At 60.4% G+C, this 16,206-nt stretch overlaps 1 protein-coding gene across 3 annotated transcripts; it reads right to left on the reverse strand.

Annotated features, from left to right (window-relative positions):
• On the reverse strand, positions 1-15,868 carry TTYH1 (tweety family member 1). 3 transcript variants are annotated; one of them, XM_059153618.1, is made up of 14 exons: positions 15,629-15,865; positions 11,492-11,670; positions 9,414-9,525; positions 8,474-8,694; positions 6,233-6,328; positions 4,918-4,990; positions 4,473-4,548; positions 3,937-3,992; positions 3,677-3,769; positions 3,422-3,514; positions 733-875; positions 559-604; positions 390-470; positions 1-270 (listed from the first exon to the last, which is right to left on the reverse strand). In XM_059153618.1, the coding sequence occupies exons 1-13, from the start codon at positions 15,752-15,754 to the stop codon at positions 432-434; spliced, it is 1,353 nt and encodes a 450-aa protein (XP_059009601.1). In that variant the 5' UTR covers positions 15,755-15,865; the 3' UTR covers positions 1-270; positions 390-431. The 3 variants fall into 3 exon arrangements, with proteins under 3 accessions (XP_059009601.1, XP_059009600.1, XP_059009602.1); XM_059153617.1 differs by lacking the exon at positions 559-604 and having other exon boundaries at positions 15,629-15,867; XM_059153619.1 differs by lacking the exons at positions 559-604; positions 9,414-9,525; positions 11,492-11,670 and having other exon boundaries at positions 15,629-15,868.
• Positions 15,869-16,206: the final 338 nt, after the last annotated feature.

The raw sequence follows: 16,206 nt of genomic DNA on the forward strand, positions 1-16,206 counted from the left end.
TGTGGCAGGGGCAGGGGCACTCACGTCCCTTCAAGGATGGGCCTGGTGGCCAGTGATGAGGCCTGGGGGACTGGCTGGCTAGCTGCCCCTCCCTGATAGCCCCAGGGCCCACCCTGCCCCCTCGATGACTCACAGGGGCAAGGGTGTATGGGAGAAGGGGCAGGGCAGGGAGGCAGTCCCGTGTGCCTGTCCGTGGCCAGAGGTGCTGTTAGAGCTGAGAGCACCATCAGGCTGGGTTAGTGGGGTCTCCTCCGGCAGCCAGGGAAGGAACTGCAAGGAGATCAGAAAGTGCCACATGCAGGTGGGCAGGGCCACCCCACTGCCCAGAAGGAGGGCGAGGTGAGCAGGGCTGGCTGGGGGGGAGCCAGGGCGTAGCTCTGGGAGCTCACCGGGGTAGGGGCCCAGTCTCCAGTCTGGCAGGGAAGAGGGGCTCAGATAGATGACTGCCACTGCACGAAGCGCTTGGATTCCTGTGGGGAGATGGGAGGGGGCATGGAGGGGACCTCGCTTCATAGCACAGGCCCCCAGCTTCTGCCCTCAGGCCAGTGAATCCAGTACCTGAGGGTTGAAAGGGTCGTCATCATCTGTGTCATCATAGTCGTCACTGGGGGACGAGGGGAGTGGCAGAGAAGCAGGATGGGGGATCCATCAGGAGGCTCCCCCCCAAGCAGGAGCCCAGGGGTCCGCCCTGCACGGCCTCCCCAAGGACCATGCCCTCCCTCCCCTCCTGACCTGGGCGGGAAGAGAGCCCAGGCACGGGGCAAGCTGCAGAGGGCAGTGGCCAGGGCCCCCGCAGACAGCAGGGAGAAGAGCAGCAGGAAGAGCAGGCCTTCCAGGGCATCCTCACACAGGCCCCGAAGGGCAGCGCCATAATCCTGGGGTGGGCGGGGGAGGGTGTCAGCAGGCACGCCCCCCCACCCCTGGCTGTGCCTCCGTATAAGCAGGCGGTGCTCCAACCACTGTCATTACTACACCTGCAGACGTAAACCCAAATCTTGGCCCCCTCTCCACCCTACCCCCAGCCACCACGCCACCTCAGCTTCGGTCCAGTGTGGGGCTTCTGACATCGTGAGCCCCACGATTCTCCGTGGTGGGGCGTCCCGCACCGGTAGGATGTTGAGTAGCTTCCCTGGGCCCTGCTCCCTATCTGCCAGGAGCACCCCCACTCTGCCTGTGACCACCACTGCCACATGCCCCCCAGGAGCAACATCTCCGGCTTAGAACACTGCTTGGAAGAACCCCCGCCCCCAACTTAGAATTGCACCTTGCACATAACACACTCTAGGGAAATGCTGGCAGCCCCTTTCATCATGTCTGGAATCGAGCTGAGTTGTTTCCTGAATGCTCAGCCATCATTCACCCCACAGAGTAGCCAAGGGCCTGCTCGTGCCAGGTGTGGCTCCCAGTCCCAGGGACACTTGAGTAACCATGCTTCGGAAGGTCATTTCAGGTGACCGTAAACTGAGAGGGGACCAGAAGGCAGGACTGGACCCCAACAGCAGAGACCACCCTTGACAGGAAGAAACCACGGGCTCTAGGCCCTGGAGCGGTTTAAGGGCTGCTGTGGTCCAGTGCAGAGAGGGTGGTGCAAGGGCCTGAGCCTGGGACCAGCCCGGGAGGGGCAGGAGGGGTGGAGCTAGACTTTAATCCGTGAGCTGGGGAGTCACTGGAGGGTTTTAGTGGAGAAAGAATTTGATCGGATTGTGGGAGAGAGGCTCACCCAGCTGCTGGCTGTTGGGAGGACAGATGGGGGGGGGGGGGCAAGCAGGGGGACAGGGAAAATGCTCTGTGGCTCCTGGGTGGGAGGTGAGGAGGGTGACCAGGGTAGAAGCAGTGGCAGAGGGAGCCGTGCTCTGAGTCCAGATGGGCTTCAGGCGGCAGAGCTTGCCTGGGGAGTGGGTGTGGGAGGTGGGGACAGACGGCAAAAGGGATGATCCTAGGTTTCCAGCTTGAGCCCCTGGGGGGGGGGGGGTGGTGTGGAAGCTGTGTCTGGTACTGTGCCAGTGAAACCCAAGCCAGGGGCATGGGACCCAAGTCAGAGCAATGGCGCATTCTCTTTTTACTGTTTCAGGCACCTAGATCATGTCCTTTCATGCTCCTCCTAGCCCTGCAAGGCAGAGATCTGGGCCCCCTCACATTGCTGCCTTTTGTGGGCAGAAAGTTGAAGCCCAGAGAGGGCAAGCCACTTGCCCAGAGTCACACAACCTGGAAGGGGTAGAGCTGGATTAGAGCCAAATCTGTCAGGCTCCAGAGACACCTTCCCACCACTTTATCCCTGATGTCCCTCAATCCTGGATGTATTATGTGGGAACGCTGAAGCCCAGAGAGGGGAAACGGGCCCAGAGTCACGGGGTGCACAAGTAGAGGGTGAGACTGATCCACTCTCCACCCTCCCTCCCTTCCCTCTGTCCACAGTGAACCTTGGGAAGTGCGATCCAGACCAGGGTCAGCCCGGACCGGAGAGAAATTTGTGGGCCTCAGTTTACCCTTGAACGAAAGAGCAGGGTTGCCTTCTGGAGTCCTGCAGCTCACATACTCAGCAATTCTGAGTGTTGATTCCTTGCCCCTCCCTCACCGCCACTGCCCCCGTGCTGCAGTGCCAATCTGAGACGCTCTGGGGACAGTGGGAGCTGTGGAAGGGGTGCGGATCCCAGCAAGGGCCAGGTCAGGTCGGTGCTGTGGGACAGATGGGTCCCTCTGATGCAGTCGCCAGATCAAAGGCAGGATGCCCAACCACAAAAAATATTTAGTACAAACATGTCCCCACTATGGCGTGGGACCTACCTACAGGAAAGAGATATTTGTTGTTTGCTAAATCTGGCAGTCCTGTTGGAGAGCCACTGGGAGGACAGACTAGAGGGGGGATGAGGCATGGGTGCTCCCCTGGGGGGAAAGACTAGGCCTGGGGGGCAGCAGGCCCTGGGAATGGGGGTGGGGTGAGGAAGCCAAGGGATGACCCTGGATGACTGCCTGGCAGCGGAGGCTCACAGGCACATCATGGTGCGGTGCCGTGATGACAGCATTTCCTTCAGAGGGCATGACGAACCGAGGGCTCAGGTGTGTCCCACCTGTGCCGCATCTAGTAAAGCCGGGCGCAGTGAGTCACTCTAACAGACTGTGGCCCCTGGGCCGGAGGTGAGGAGCCCAGGCTGTCGGGCCCCAGAATTCAAGAAGCTGCCAGGGCTCCAGAAGAGAGACGAGTGGGGGAGGGGGGAGGAGGGAGGGGGAGAGGGGCAAGGGGGTGGGTGGCAGCAGGGTGGGGCGGGGAAGGAGCCTATGAGAGAGGGCTGGCGGAGCGAGCGAAGGTGATGTCAGAAGGACAGACGGGGGTGGCGGGGAGGTAGAGAGCAGCTCTACGGCAGGTGAGAGAAGCGCAGGGATGTCTCGGGCTCCCTGGAAGAATTTGGGGGACGGGGCGCACCTTGTGCAGGCCGCGGCAGTGCAGCAGCGCCACCAGCTGGTGGAAGTTTCCTTCCGTCACATTCAGCGTCTCCTCCAAGGACAGCAGAGGCTTCTGCGCGGGACGGGAGGGTCACCCCACCTGCTCCTCCGGACCACACAGGGCCGGGCTCCGCCCACCTCAGCGGGCTCCGCCCACAGGCCTCGGGCCCCGCCTACAGCCTCCCCACCACTTCCGGTCCGAGTCCGGGTGCTGAGGGAGAGCCCTGCTGCCCACCTGCGCAGAAGGGAACTGGGGGACAGCTTCCCGCTCGAGGCCCTGCAGCTGGGAGTGGATGTTGGCCAGAGCTCGCTGCGACAGAGTCAGCCTCTGCGGGAAGACAGGGGGAGGGCCAGGTAGTGGCCGCCCCCAGCCCACTCTCCTCCCGGAGGACACAGGACTGCGGGCCCCGGGCGTCCCCGCAGCCTCCCCCAGGACCTGCAGTCCCCGCCCCAGCCCGCCCTCCTCCACCCCGCTCCCTTGCCCGCTCCCCTAACCTGCTGAAAGGGGTTGGAGACCGCCTGGTTGCAGAGGAAGTAATAGCTCAGGATGTCTGAAGTGGGAGGAAAAGAGGAGACACCCATGAGCCTGGGTACCCGCAGCCACCCGCCCCGCGAAGCTGGGAAGGGGCAGGGCCCTGCCTTCCCACCCTCAGGACGGGGGGGCCTCTCCCCAGCCCAGGGGCCTCCTGTGGTGCCCGCCGCCTGGCCTTCAGGGACAAGCTACCTACACCGTTCCATCACTTCTGCTCCAACCACAGCCCAAAACTGGAGGGTCTCCACACTCCCTGCAAACCCCTGCTTCTACTGTCCTGCCCTTGACTAAATTGTGCGCATTCCTGGCCAAATCCTCCTGTTCCTGGGGAGGGACTCCCAGCCAGCTTTGTCTCCTGACCGCTCTCCCCGAAGTCCAGCATCTGTATTCCTGTCTCTTTCCCAGGCCAGCAGGAGAGGTGCTGAGAGCTTCTGAGACCGGGCACCCACCCCGCCCGAGGGCCTGAGGAGTCAGGGTCTGCGGGTGTTGATGGGGTCACCTGAACTGAGCCCAGTTTCCTCCTGGGTCAGGTTCAGGATGTAGGTGTCAGGACTGGAGCAGAAGTCACTGAGGCCCTGAGGGAGGCAGGGAGAGGGGGTGCTTGGACCAGACACTGCTCCAATTCCATACTCCCACAGAACGGGGTGTCTGGCTTACCACACCAGCCCCCACCATTCCTGGGGAGCCAAAAGTCCAGGCCCCCAGTCCCCCCATCTCAGACCCAGGGGTCCAGACCCCCAGCCCCTCCTCCCTCAGACCCAGGAATCTGGGCCTCCAGCCCCTCCTCCCTCAGACCCAGGAGTCCAGGCCCCCAGCCCCCTCTTCCCTTAGGACCCAAGTGTCTAAGTCTCCAGCTTCTAGGCCTCAGAACATGTGATCCTGGCTCCAAGTCCTTCCCCTCAGGACCTGCCCTGAGACCCAGGAGCCTGGCCTCCAGCACTCACCACAGCTGTAGCTGCCTCCAGCCCCATGGAGCCCCAACTCAGGACAAGAACCAGGAGACTCATCACTGTCATCCTATAAAGGGGTAAAGGACAGGTTTGCGGTTCTGGGGTTCTTAATTTCCCTGCCTCATCTCTTCCCTTCCTCCACCCCAAATCCCATCACAGCCCCACCCCTCCTTCCCTACCAACCTCTGGAGCCTCGAGGATCAAAATTAAGGGCAGAGAAACTGGAGGGCGGAGGGGAGGACGGGAGTGCAGGTAGTAGACCTGTGATCATTCATAGCAAACTGAACATCTGGTCTCTCCCCGGGAGTGAGGGGGAGGACAGTGAGAAGAGGGCCCTGGGCTGGCAAGCCAGCAGCCCAGATCCCAGCCCAGCTCTGCCCCCGCCTTGCTCTGGGATTCTGGGAGAGCTGCTGCCCACTTCTGGGCTCTGCTTCCTGGCTTTGCATCCGCAGCAGCCCAGCAGTCCCAGCCTGTCTCCCAGCTTGGAGCATGGCCTCGTTGGCTTCCTGAGCCAGCCACACCTTTCCTCCAAGACCTGGCTGCCACCAGGGCTGGAACTTCAGCCTGGTTTTTCTCTGGGGAGGGGTCCAGAGGTGAGGGTCAGCACTAGAGGGTGCTCACCACCTCTCAGCCTCAGGGGGAGCCTGCAGGGCACAGCAGGACTTCTCACCCAGGGGAGTATGGAGACGGGGGAGCACCAGCAGGACCCCCAGAGGCAGCAAGGATTCAGGGGTTCTTCTACATGGGATGGACTGGCCTGAGCCGGAAACCAGCTCTAGCTCTTCCTGGCTGTGTGGCCCAGGGCAAGTGGCCCAACCTCTCTGAGCCCCTCTCTCCGTGTTAATGGGGCGAAGGGTCAGAGCGAGGGTTCCAAAATAGGGCTGGCCACATGGAACAAGCCGTTAAGTAAGGATGTGGTCTTGAGTTTCCCTGAGCCCCATAAGGGCCATGCAGCCTCAGAGGTGGAAGCCCTCTGCCTGCAGTACCCCTCTGCAAGTCAGGTGCCTGAGGGGTCCGTCCCTCATGGAGCTGTGTGTGCAAGGCCATCAGGGGAAGTCAGAAACCGCCCCATCCTCAGCGCAAACGTTATATCGTTTTCCCTAGGATTATGGAGCTCTTTGCTTGCCTCGGGGCCTGTGCTCCCTGCTCTGCCGGCCCGGCCTGCTCTAGGTCTGGTGTCTTGGCAGGTGCTGGCCCAGCCCAGGACCTCCCTGGAAGTTTGTGGGATGAGGGAAGGAGGGCAGTGTCCCTCCTGCCAGAGCTCTGCGGGAGGGAAAGCGGAGGCCACTCGGAGGGCACCTGGACTTACACGATCACCAGCCACTTGCTCTGCTTTGCCAGGCCCAGGAGGGTGAAGAGACAGACCAGCAGCTCCAGGAGCAGCAGGAGAACATAGGCCAGCCACCTGGAGAAGGGACGAGGGCCACTGAGCAGCAGATCTGGCCCTCCGGACCCAGGCTGCCCGACTGGAGCCCGGCAGAGGGGGCGGCCCCCCACACTCATGCTCTTGTCCCCAGGCCACAGCTGGCTCCCTGTGAAGCAGGTGCACTGGGAGGCCAGCCACTGTGGCCCTTCAGAGCTCAGGTGCCGGGGGCCAGGCGCCTCCCCAGCTGGACCACACACAGGCCCTGTCACCAGGCACGAGCCACTGGTGTCCCCCAGTGCCACCTGCCACGGCACCTGCAGAGTGAAGTGAGCAGTTCCTGGGCATGGGCTGAGTGTCCTGTGGCGTGCCCTGAGGCTGGGCACCAGCCTCTCCACTTCCTACCTGTGGGCAACCTTGTTTCGGGGGCTTTACCTTTGTGCCTCGGTTTCCCCACCTGTAACGTTGGGGAGAACAGTAGCGCCCACTCTGAGAGGGAGTTGTGAGGCTAAGGAGCGTGAACTTAGAAGGGTGCCGGGTACACAGACGGCCTGAAACTCCAGCTGGACCCTCACTCAGGGAGCTTCCAACAGTTAGTGTGTGTTAACGACTGATTCCCTCTGCTCGGAGGGCTGGCATGGCGGAGGCGTTCTGGAAATCGCTGCTCGGGCCGGGTGAGTGCCCCTGGGTGTGCCCCAGCTGGGCCCCGGCTGGGCCCCCACCGGCCGGGTACCCCACAGCTGTGCCCATCTGAGACACCTGAGCAGCTAGTGGACCCTGCTTTCCTGGGGTTGAGCTGGGCTGCGTGGCTCAGGGAGACCTGCAGGCCTTTGCTCCCAGCATCCCCACCCCACACCCCAGCTTCACTCTCCCTTCTTCCATCAGGGGCAGCCCACCCTTCTGCACTAAGCCGCTGTGCATGCCTGGTCTCGGTCTCTGGGAACTCGGCCAGGAAGCTCTCCCTCTGGGGGCCCCAGTAACCTTGCAGGAAACCTTGCACCTTCCCTGAGGGAGGACTCCCAGGGCCAGGCTCTCACACTGGAACTTCCAGCGACCTTTCCTGTTGGAGGTAGGTCTGCCTCAACCCTCTGCTGCCTGGAGCCCCTGGAGGTGGGCTGAGGCCTGGCCCAAGGATGGCCTAGCCAAAGCGCAAAATCTGGACTCCCTGGGACCCAGGCTTGTCTGATGCCCCACGGGGGCGTCCTTGTCACGGACTGCTTCATTCCTGGGGGCCCTCCACCCTGGAGCACAGAAGCCAGGACTCCATCTCTTGCCTCTGTCCCCACACCTGGGCTGGGCCCCCAGACAGAATCAGATAAACAGGAGACCTCATTCCCAGCAGCCAAAGCAATGAGGACTTCATCCTATGGGCTGCTGGCAAGGGCGGCCACCCCAGATAGCCACATAATATGTCCCTCCTTCACACACCACCTCTCCAACGCAGCCTCCCCATGACCCCCCCATACTCACACCCCCCCCCTTGCCGGGGCCACAGGCAGACTGCCAGCCTCTGTCCCCAGCCCGTTCTCCTCCCTTGCTTCACTTTTCTCCAAAGCTCTTACCACCCACCCCTCACAGGCGTTCGTTTATTACTGGGCCCCTTACTGGAAGATGAGCTGGAACTGGTGTCTGTTTTGTTCACTGCCCTGTCTTATAAAAACGTACATCTTACACACACCTGTATGGTGCGTGCCAGTCACTGTTGTAAGCACTTAACAGGCACGGACTCCTCTGATCTTCAACAATCCAACCCATCACTCCCACTTTACAGATCGGGACATCAAGGGCTCAGAAAAGGTAACCAGTCCCACAGCCCCAGAGTGGCCACCTGGCTTCAGAGCTCATGTTCCTAACCCCCGGGCACCCCTCTCTCTCACCAGAAGGTGCTAGATAAACATCTGTTGAGGGGATGCACGCGTCAGATGGATGACTGAGGGGAGAGCGACTGAGTGGGCAGATGCAAGGATGTGAGCGGGGCGTGGCTCAGCCCGGGCACTGGGACACTCCGGACAGGCCATCCTTTGCTGGGGGCCATCCTGTGCATGGCAGGATGCGTCTCTGGTCCCCACCGACCAGGTGTGAGTAGCGCCCCCTTGCGAGCTGCGATGGCCAGACAAGTGTCCCCAGACACTGCCCCATGGCCACCTGGATGCAGAGTCACCCGGGGTGAGAACCCCCATCACCCACCTGTACTCCTCCACAAAGGACACATCTTCAGCCACTTGCAGGGGGCTCAAGGGCACTCCCCTCCAGAAGGCCAGCTCCTGGAGCTGCTGGGCCACCGCCTCTGCCTGCCGCCGAGCCCCGCGGGCGGCAGCCACCAGTTCCGTACGCTGAGCCAGCACTTCCTCCAGGGTGGTCAGCTCTGTCCTCACGGCCTCACCCAGCCTCTCCACCGTCTCTGACACCTGCGTGCAGGGGGGAGTCTGGGGTCAGAGGCAGGCATGCCCTGGAGAGGCGGGTGTTGGGGTGGAGTAGTTGTGGCAGGTGTCTGAGATCTGGGGACTAGGACATCTGTGGAAGATGTTCTGTGGCTCCCATCAGGAGCCCTGAGGGTCAGTGGCTTGGGTCCCAGGTAAGACTAAGGCCCCAGAACTGTAATTACGCCTGAGCATTTGAGTCTAAAGTTGGCATCTGTCTGTCTGGGTCTGAGGTCCTAAGTCTGGATTCCATGGTCCAGGGTCTGCCCTGGACACGAAATTTGAAGTCTGAGGGCAGCCTAGGTCTCAGCTCTGGATCTGGAACCCTGGGCCTGGGGATGGGAGCAAGGCCCCTTGTCAGAGTCCTGGGTCTCAGCACTGAGGTCCCTGAGCTTACGTTTAGGGAACAGATCGGGTCTGGGGACCTGGATCTGACCTGAGGGCAGGGATCCAGGGCTGAGACTGAGTGTGAATAGGGGTCTAGAATTGAGCCGCATGTTCCAGATCCAGGTGGAGGGTCTGAGGGTGCCAAGTGTAAGGTCCTGGCTGCGGGCAGGGTTGGAGGTGGGGCGTATAGTCTGAGGTCAGAGTCTGGGGTCCTAAGTCTCAGGTGTGGGGTCTGGACTCTGAGTTTGGGTCCCATTTCTCTGGGAGGTGGAACGAGTCTGGGTGTGGGTCTGGGGTCTGGCCGGTGCCTGGCCCCTCACCAGGTGGTCTATGGCGCTGAGCGTATGGTTGGCATGCAGCAGTGCCGAGCTGAGCTGGGACACCCCATCACTGGTCTCGCTGTTGCCATAGAAACCGATGCCAATGCCGGCGCTGAGAGGGGGAGGGACGGGAAATCACAACCCGTCCTGGGACCCTGGGGCCGCGTCCCCCCAACCTCCTCACACCCAATCCTTTCCCCCACCCCCACCCCCTTGGTCCAGCCCGTCGTGGGAAAGGAACATCTCCAGCCTGGCCCCCACCGGTTGCCAAGGTAACGGGAAGCCCCCCTCCCCCGTCCTAGGGACGTCATTGTGATGCTAATGGTGGGTGGAGGGGCGGGGCGGGGGGGGGGCCGGATTTAACCCGCACCTTACTGGAGCGGAATCCCGTCACGCCCAGCCCCAGGAGAAGCCCTCCCCCCAGGATTGTCGGCCCATACCCAACCCTCCATCCCTTCCTCAAGCATCCCAAGTCTTCAGCACCGGTCCCTTGAGGATGCCGCTGTCCCCTCCCCGCCTCCTGGGGCTTCCTAGGACCGCTGGTCCCCAGTCATCATCTCCTGGGGGCCCCAGGGTCTGGAGCTCCCCTGGGTCTGGAGCTCCCCGCCTTCCCCCGCCCCCACGACCCAAGCGTCTGGCCAGCTGAGAGCGAAGCAAGGGAATGTGGGCCGATGGGCCAGAAGCCTGCGCCCCCGCCCCTCCGCGGCCGGCACACAGAGCTCCATTGTGGGGTCTGAATGTGGGCCCATCCCCCCCACCCGCAAGAGTGTCCCTCCGCGGAGGGGCCAGGCCCGACCCGGCGGAGGGAGCCGCACGCCCTCACAGTTCCCAGCGCCGGCCACCGCCCCCCCCCCCACACTTAACCCTGGGCTCCCACGCCCGCCCTGGCGCCCCCGCCCATTGTTCCCGGCGGGACAAAGCTGCTCTTGTTCCCAGGCCGCTGGGGGCCGGCCGTGTCTCTCCCCCACAGGGCCTTTGTCCACCACCCTCGCCCACCCCCAGCCCCAGTCAGGAGAGCCCCAAGAGGAAGCATTTGGGATCTAGGACGCCCTGCTCTCCCCCACCACCACAGACACCCCCAAACACACTGTGCTGCTCCCCGCAGGGAGGCAGTGGGGGTAGGGCCCAGCCCGGCACTCCCCCAGATCCGGGGCGGGTCTCTCTGGGATCCCAGCATCCTGATCTGTGCAATAGAACTCCTGCGCTGCTGGGGGTGGCCTGACAGGGAGGGCTGGGCTTGGAGCCGGGCTCTTGGTAAATGGTGAGCTGGCTGGCGTGTCCTCAAGTGCTCCCTCCTCTCTAACCCCCAGTGCCCACCCGCTGCACAGAACCCCCCAGCCCCCTCCCAGCCTCTGAGAGGGGCTTGCGGGTCTGAATCTCCATTGGCCACTTGGGCGAAGGGACCTTGAAAAATTGCTTTGTCCCTCTCCCCAAGACTTGCCCAGGGTTAGTGCGAAGGAGTTAGACCAGCTCAGGTCTGGACTCCCAGCTCTGCTCTTGGACCGCAAACACTACTTTGCTGTCTGTCTCCTTGACTGGAACATCAGCTCCAGGAGGGCAAGAACCTCGCCTGGCCAGTTCAGTATCTTCCCGCACAGAGTAGATCCGCAAGAAATAGTTGTGGAATGAATGAATGAGCGAGTGAGTTAATGAGCGAGTGAGTTAATGAATGATATCAAGCGTTACTGCTCCCCTAGTAGGACTGTGGTCCAGGCTCTGTACCTTCTCTCATTTAATCCCACCGTAACTAAGAAGAGGAGGTGGGTATTACTATAATGTCCATTTCAGAGACATGGAAACTGAGTCCTGGAGCAACTGACTCCACCACTCCCCTAGCTGCGCATCACTTCAGTGACAAAGCCACCAAATCCTAGCTCTTAACCCCTACCCCCTCCTGCCAGCCTGATTGCCCTTGGGAAGTCCCTCCTCTTCTTGAAACTCAATCTGTCCATCCACAAAATGGGAGCAGCTCTTCCCACGGCAAGGCTGAGGTGGGATTCTAGGGCACTCGCAGGAAGACCAGCCAGGATTGTGGGGAGCCCCGTCCCCACTCCCCACCCACCCTGGGGCCCCATTACCAGCCGACGAGAAGGGCAGCGATGCAGCTCCAGGTGACACAGCCTCCCCCGGGTGGGGGGCTTTTGGCCCCGGGGGGCTCTGGGGGCCGGCAGCAGCAGAAGCGGATGAGGTAGACAGCAATGAAAATGAGGCTCAGGCCCAAGCCCAGGCCTGCCAAGGCTGCCACCAGCAACAGGGCCTGGGGAAGGGGGAGACGTGAGGCCTCAGAGGGGCTCCCTGCTCCCTCCCTGCATGGCGGGAGGTCCTGAATCGGGGACTTCAGGGACTTCAGCAGAGGTGGAAGGCAGCTCTGGCTAGAAAGGGGGGCCAAGCCCAGCCTCTGGTTTCCAGGTCTGTGGGGAAAGATGGGGTCCCCAGTCCCTCCCAGGCTGGCTGCTGGGGCTCAGCAGTTTGGGGCTGGGTCACTGGAGGGAGCTTCCTACTGAGAGGCCCAAAGCTTGGAGTCCAGCTCTGCTCTGGGTGTGACCTTCAGCAGGAGCCTTCCCCTCTCTGAGACTGTGTCCTCATCATCCCAGGCATCCCCTGTGTTCCAGCCAGGCAGCTGGAACAGAGCAGCTCCCAGAAACCTTCTGAGACCTGCGTCCAGAAATAGGTGGGATCAGGGGGTGGACGGGGTGCCTGTTCCTGGAGATGGGTGTGAAGTCAGGGGCAGCAGGCTTCCTATTCCCTCCTCCTTGCCAGCCCTCCCCACTCACTGCTCGCTCACTCCCCTGTGCTGAGCTCCGCACACACACCGCAGTGTGAGTCTGTCACCCAGGAACTCACGGGGAGGGGGGCGTGACAGCCTCCATGACAGAGTGTGTGTGCAAGACTCAGGGATGGAGACTTGGAGACAGGGAGACACAGAGTGGGGGTCGGGGAGAGAAACAGAGGAGGGGAAAAGCAGAGATGCAGGGAAAGGAGACACAGAGACACCAAAAGCTGGGAGGGCAGAGGTGGGTGTGCGGGGTGGGGGACAGGTATGTGTCGTTGGAAAAGCCTTGCAGGACAGCAGGGCTCTCCATAAGGCAAGACTTTACAGGAGCGGCTGTGAGGTCCTGTCCTCTTCACAGGTGCCCAGAATGGGACTGGGTTTACCTTAAGCCAAACAGCAGGCAGGGACAACATCCAGAACACAGTTACCCCTCCAGACTCACTAATGCTGTTTCCTGTAAACCACAGTGTGTCTCTGCCTTTGTCCTTGCAGTGTGGCTGGAGTGTGTGTGTGTGTGCACATGTGAAGGACACAAGTGTGGTGTGTGTGTGTGAATGACACAACTGTGTGGTATATTTTTTCCTATGGCTATGAAACTGGATGTTTTATCTTTGTATTTATCTGCCATGAGATACTACACCTGTGTGTGTGTGAGGGAGAGAGCGAATGAGTGTCCCTGTGGAAACACCTATGTTGACAGGTGTGAGAGTTATCTGTTGGCATTTGTGTGTTTCTGAGCATGATTCTTTGAGTCTGAGTGGTCCTCGGTGGTGTGTGTGTGTGTGAACATGTGTGTGTTATATATGAGTGAATGTATGTGTATATGCAAATTTGTGTATAAGAATGTGTGTGTGTATACAAGTGAATGTGATATGTGAGTGTGTAGGAGTGTGTATATGTGTGTGAGTGTGTGTGTGAGTGAAGATGAGAATGTGTAAATGTGTGAGTGTAAACAAGTGAGCTTGGGGTGTGTGAATGTGTGAGTGAATGAGAACAGGAATTGTGTGTGTGTTTACTATAGGTGACTGTGAGTGTGGAGTGTGTGTGAGTGTGTGAGGACAGGAATGTGTGTGAATGTGTAAACGTGTCTGTGTGTGTGTGAATGTTCATGTGTACACAGTGAATGTGGGTTGTATGTATGTGGGGGGGGTGTGAATGAGAGCAGGAATTGTGTGAGTGTGAATGTGCAAGTGTTTCAGTGTGTGTGTGTGTGACTGTGTGTGTATACAAGTGAGTGTAGGGTATGTATATGTGACTATGTGTGTGGGGGGACAGGAATGTGTGTGCATGTGTAAACATGTGTCTGTGTGTACACAAGTGAGTATAGGGTGTGTGTATATGACTATGTGGGGTGTGTGTAAGTGTGTGAGTGAGGGCAAGAATTGTGTGTGAATGTGTAAATGTGTGTCAGTATGTATACAAGTAAATGTGGGGTGTGTGAGTGTGTGAGTGAGGGCAGGAATTGTGTGTGTGAATGTGTAAACGTGTATGGATATGTGGCTGTGTTTGTGTCTATAAGTGAATGTGGGTTATGTATATGTGACTATGTGGGAGTGTGAGTGTGTGAGAAAGGAGTGTGTGTGCATATGTAAACATGTGTCAGTGTGTATACAAGTAAACGTGGGACATGCGTGTGAGTGTGGGCAGGAATTGTGTGTATGTGTAAACACGTGTATGGATAAGTGACTGTGTGTATACAAGCGAGAATAGGGTATGTATATGTAACGATGTGTGAGTGTGTGATGTGTGTGTGAGGACAGGGATGTGTGTGCATGTGTACGTGTGTCAGTTTGTACACAAGTGTAAGGCATGTGTATGTGACTATGCGGGGTGTGTGTGAGTGTGTGAGTGAGGACAGGAGTGTGTGTGCATGTGTAAACGTGTGTCACCGTGTATACAAGTAAACATGGGGTGTGGGGGGGTGTGTGTAAGGGCAGGAATTGTGTGTGTGTGTGTGTAAACATGTGTATGGATATGTGGCTGTGTATGTGTCTACAAGTGATTGTGTGAGTTTGTCTTCCAGCCCTGTGTCACCCAGTGCCTGACTTTTCCCAGCTGTGACCACAGCGGTGATCTTCCTGGGGGGCAGTGTCCCCTTCTGAGTCATGTGACTCCGTGCCTGTCCCAGTGCTGTCACCCTGCCTTTTGGTTGGGGGGGCGGAGTGAGCCTCTCTGAGCGCCTGGGGCAGAGCCTGGGGCCAGCAACCTGCTGTGGCTGTGTGGGCAGGTCTCCGCTGTGAGCGGGCGTGGGTGACCAGCCCTAGAGGTCGTGACTGTGTACACCACAGGCCCTGAGCAAGGGGATGGCCGTCCCTTTTTGGTGGGAAGAGGGCAGTGTGGAGAAAGCAGGGAGGAGCTGCTGCCGACTGGTACAGCCATGACCCAAATAGCTCAGAATACAGCACACATCCCCCTCTCTGCTTTTCTGGGACCCCCCACGCGTCCTAAGCTCTCCATTCCCCAGCCCTTTATCCCAGGAGCTTCCTAGACCAGATCCAAGGGGCCTGGACCCTATAGGCAGGGCCCAGGACCGATCCAAGGGCTCCACCAGGGCTCCACCAGGGCTCCACCAGGGCTCCCAGGCACCCCCGCCCTCGCAGGCACACACTCCCCCACCCTTCCCCGGCTCAGCTAAGCCTTGCTCCTCATTAATCTCAAAGTCAAGGACTTGAATTAAACTGGGTCAGGGGACAGTTCTTTCACCCCTGTTGGAGCTGACCCAAGCTGGGCCCCCCTTCCCCAGGGACCCCTGCTTCTGCAAGGTTCCCACCCCGGCCCCACCCTCTGGACCCATTTCTGTCATCCTCTGGTCCCCAGATGGAACCTCGTTTCCACCGCCCCCCACCCGAGCACCCTGGCCACCCCTCTTCTGTCCTGGGGCTGGGGACTGGCTGCAGCTTCCTCTTCCAGCACCTCTGCCTTGTCTTCCCAGCCCTGGCCCTACATCCTCTGGCCCCTTCCCCATTTCAGGTCTCAACCCTATCCTGAACTGGGGCACCCCAGCCTCTTCCTCTCCACCATTATCAGTTCCTGTCTCTGCTGAGTCCCACCTTAACTGGACACCCCGGATCCTATGAGGGGAGGGGGCATCTTTCAGGACAGGGAGATTGGACCTATCACCCTGACGACCCTAGAGGCTAGCCTCCCAGGCAGCTCTCAGAGACCCTGGACTCCAAGGTCCCATCCCTCCTCTGTGCCTAAGAGGTCCAGACCCCTGGCCCTTCCTTATTGAAGGAGCCAGGGCTCTGGTCTCCCAGCGCCTGTCCCAGGGGAACCTCCAGGTATGGGAACCCCATGCTCCTCTTCCTTTCAGGTACCCCAAAGTCCGGGCTCGGCCCCCACCCCCGGAGAACACAGGAATCTGTCACCTTTCTCCCTCGGGACCCATAAGCTCTGGCTCCCCCCTCTGCTCCCGCCCCCACGACCCCGCACCCGCTCCCACCTGCTGGTATTCTTGCTCTTGGGGCGCGAAACCGCTGGGTACCGGGCGGAGCTGGAAGTCGGCGCGGGGCAGCTGGTGAAGCAGATGCACCCAAGCGGAGGGTCGGTAGCCCGGGGGCGCCCCCATAGCCCCCGGGGAGGGCGCAGCGGGGCCGACGCCGGGGCTGCGGGAGCCTCGGCAGTGGAGCGGGGCGCGGGCGGAGCGGGGTCTGGCGGGGCTCAGGGGAGAGGAGCAGGGGGAGGAAGAGGGTGGGGGGCGGAGATTGGGGGAGGAGGGGGGAGGCGCGGGCCAGACGGGGACGGTGCTGCCTCTGGTGGCTGCCGGGGGGACTGCCAGCGGGCCCCCAGCGCTCCGCCCCTCGGTGACGGCTCCCACCTGCGGCCGGCGCAGGTAACCACGCTGTCCAGCGACATCACTGTCCAAATGGGGCCGCTCATACCATGCAATCATCCTAGAGCAGCATAAGGTTCCCTTATCTCTAGGAAGAACCTTTACGTCTGTGCAGAGGTCACTAAATATTTGCATAGCACTTTACAAATAACGGTCAGTTACATCAATTAAAAAAAAAAAAACCTCAC

Source organism: Mustela lutreola, chromosome 16 (genome assembly GCF_030435805.1).
Source record: "Mustela lutreola isolate mMusLut2 chromosome 16, mMusLut2.pri, whole genome shotgun sequence".
NCBI lineage: Eukaryota > Metazoa > Chordata > Mammalia > Carnivora > Mustelidae > Mustela > Mustela lutreola.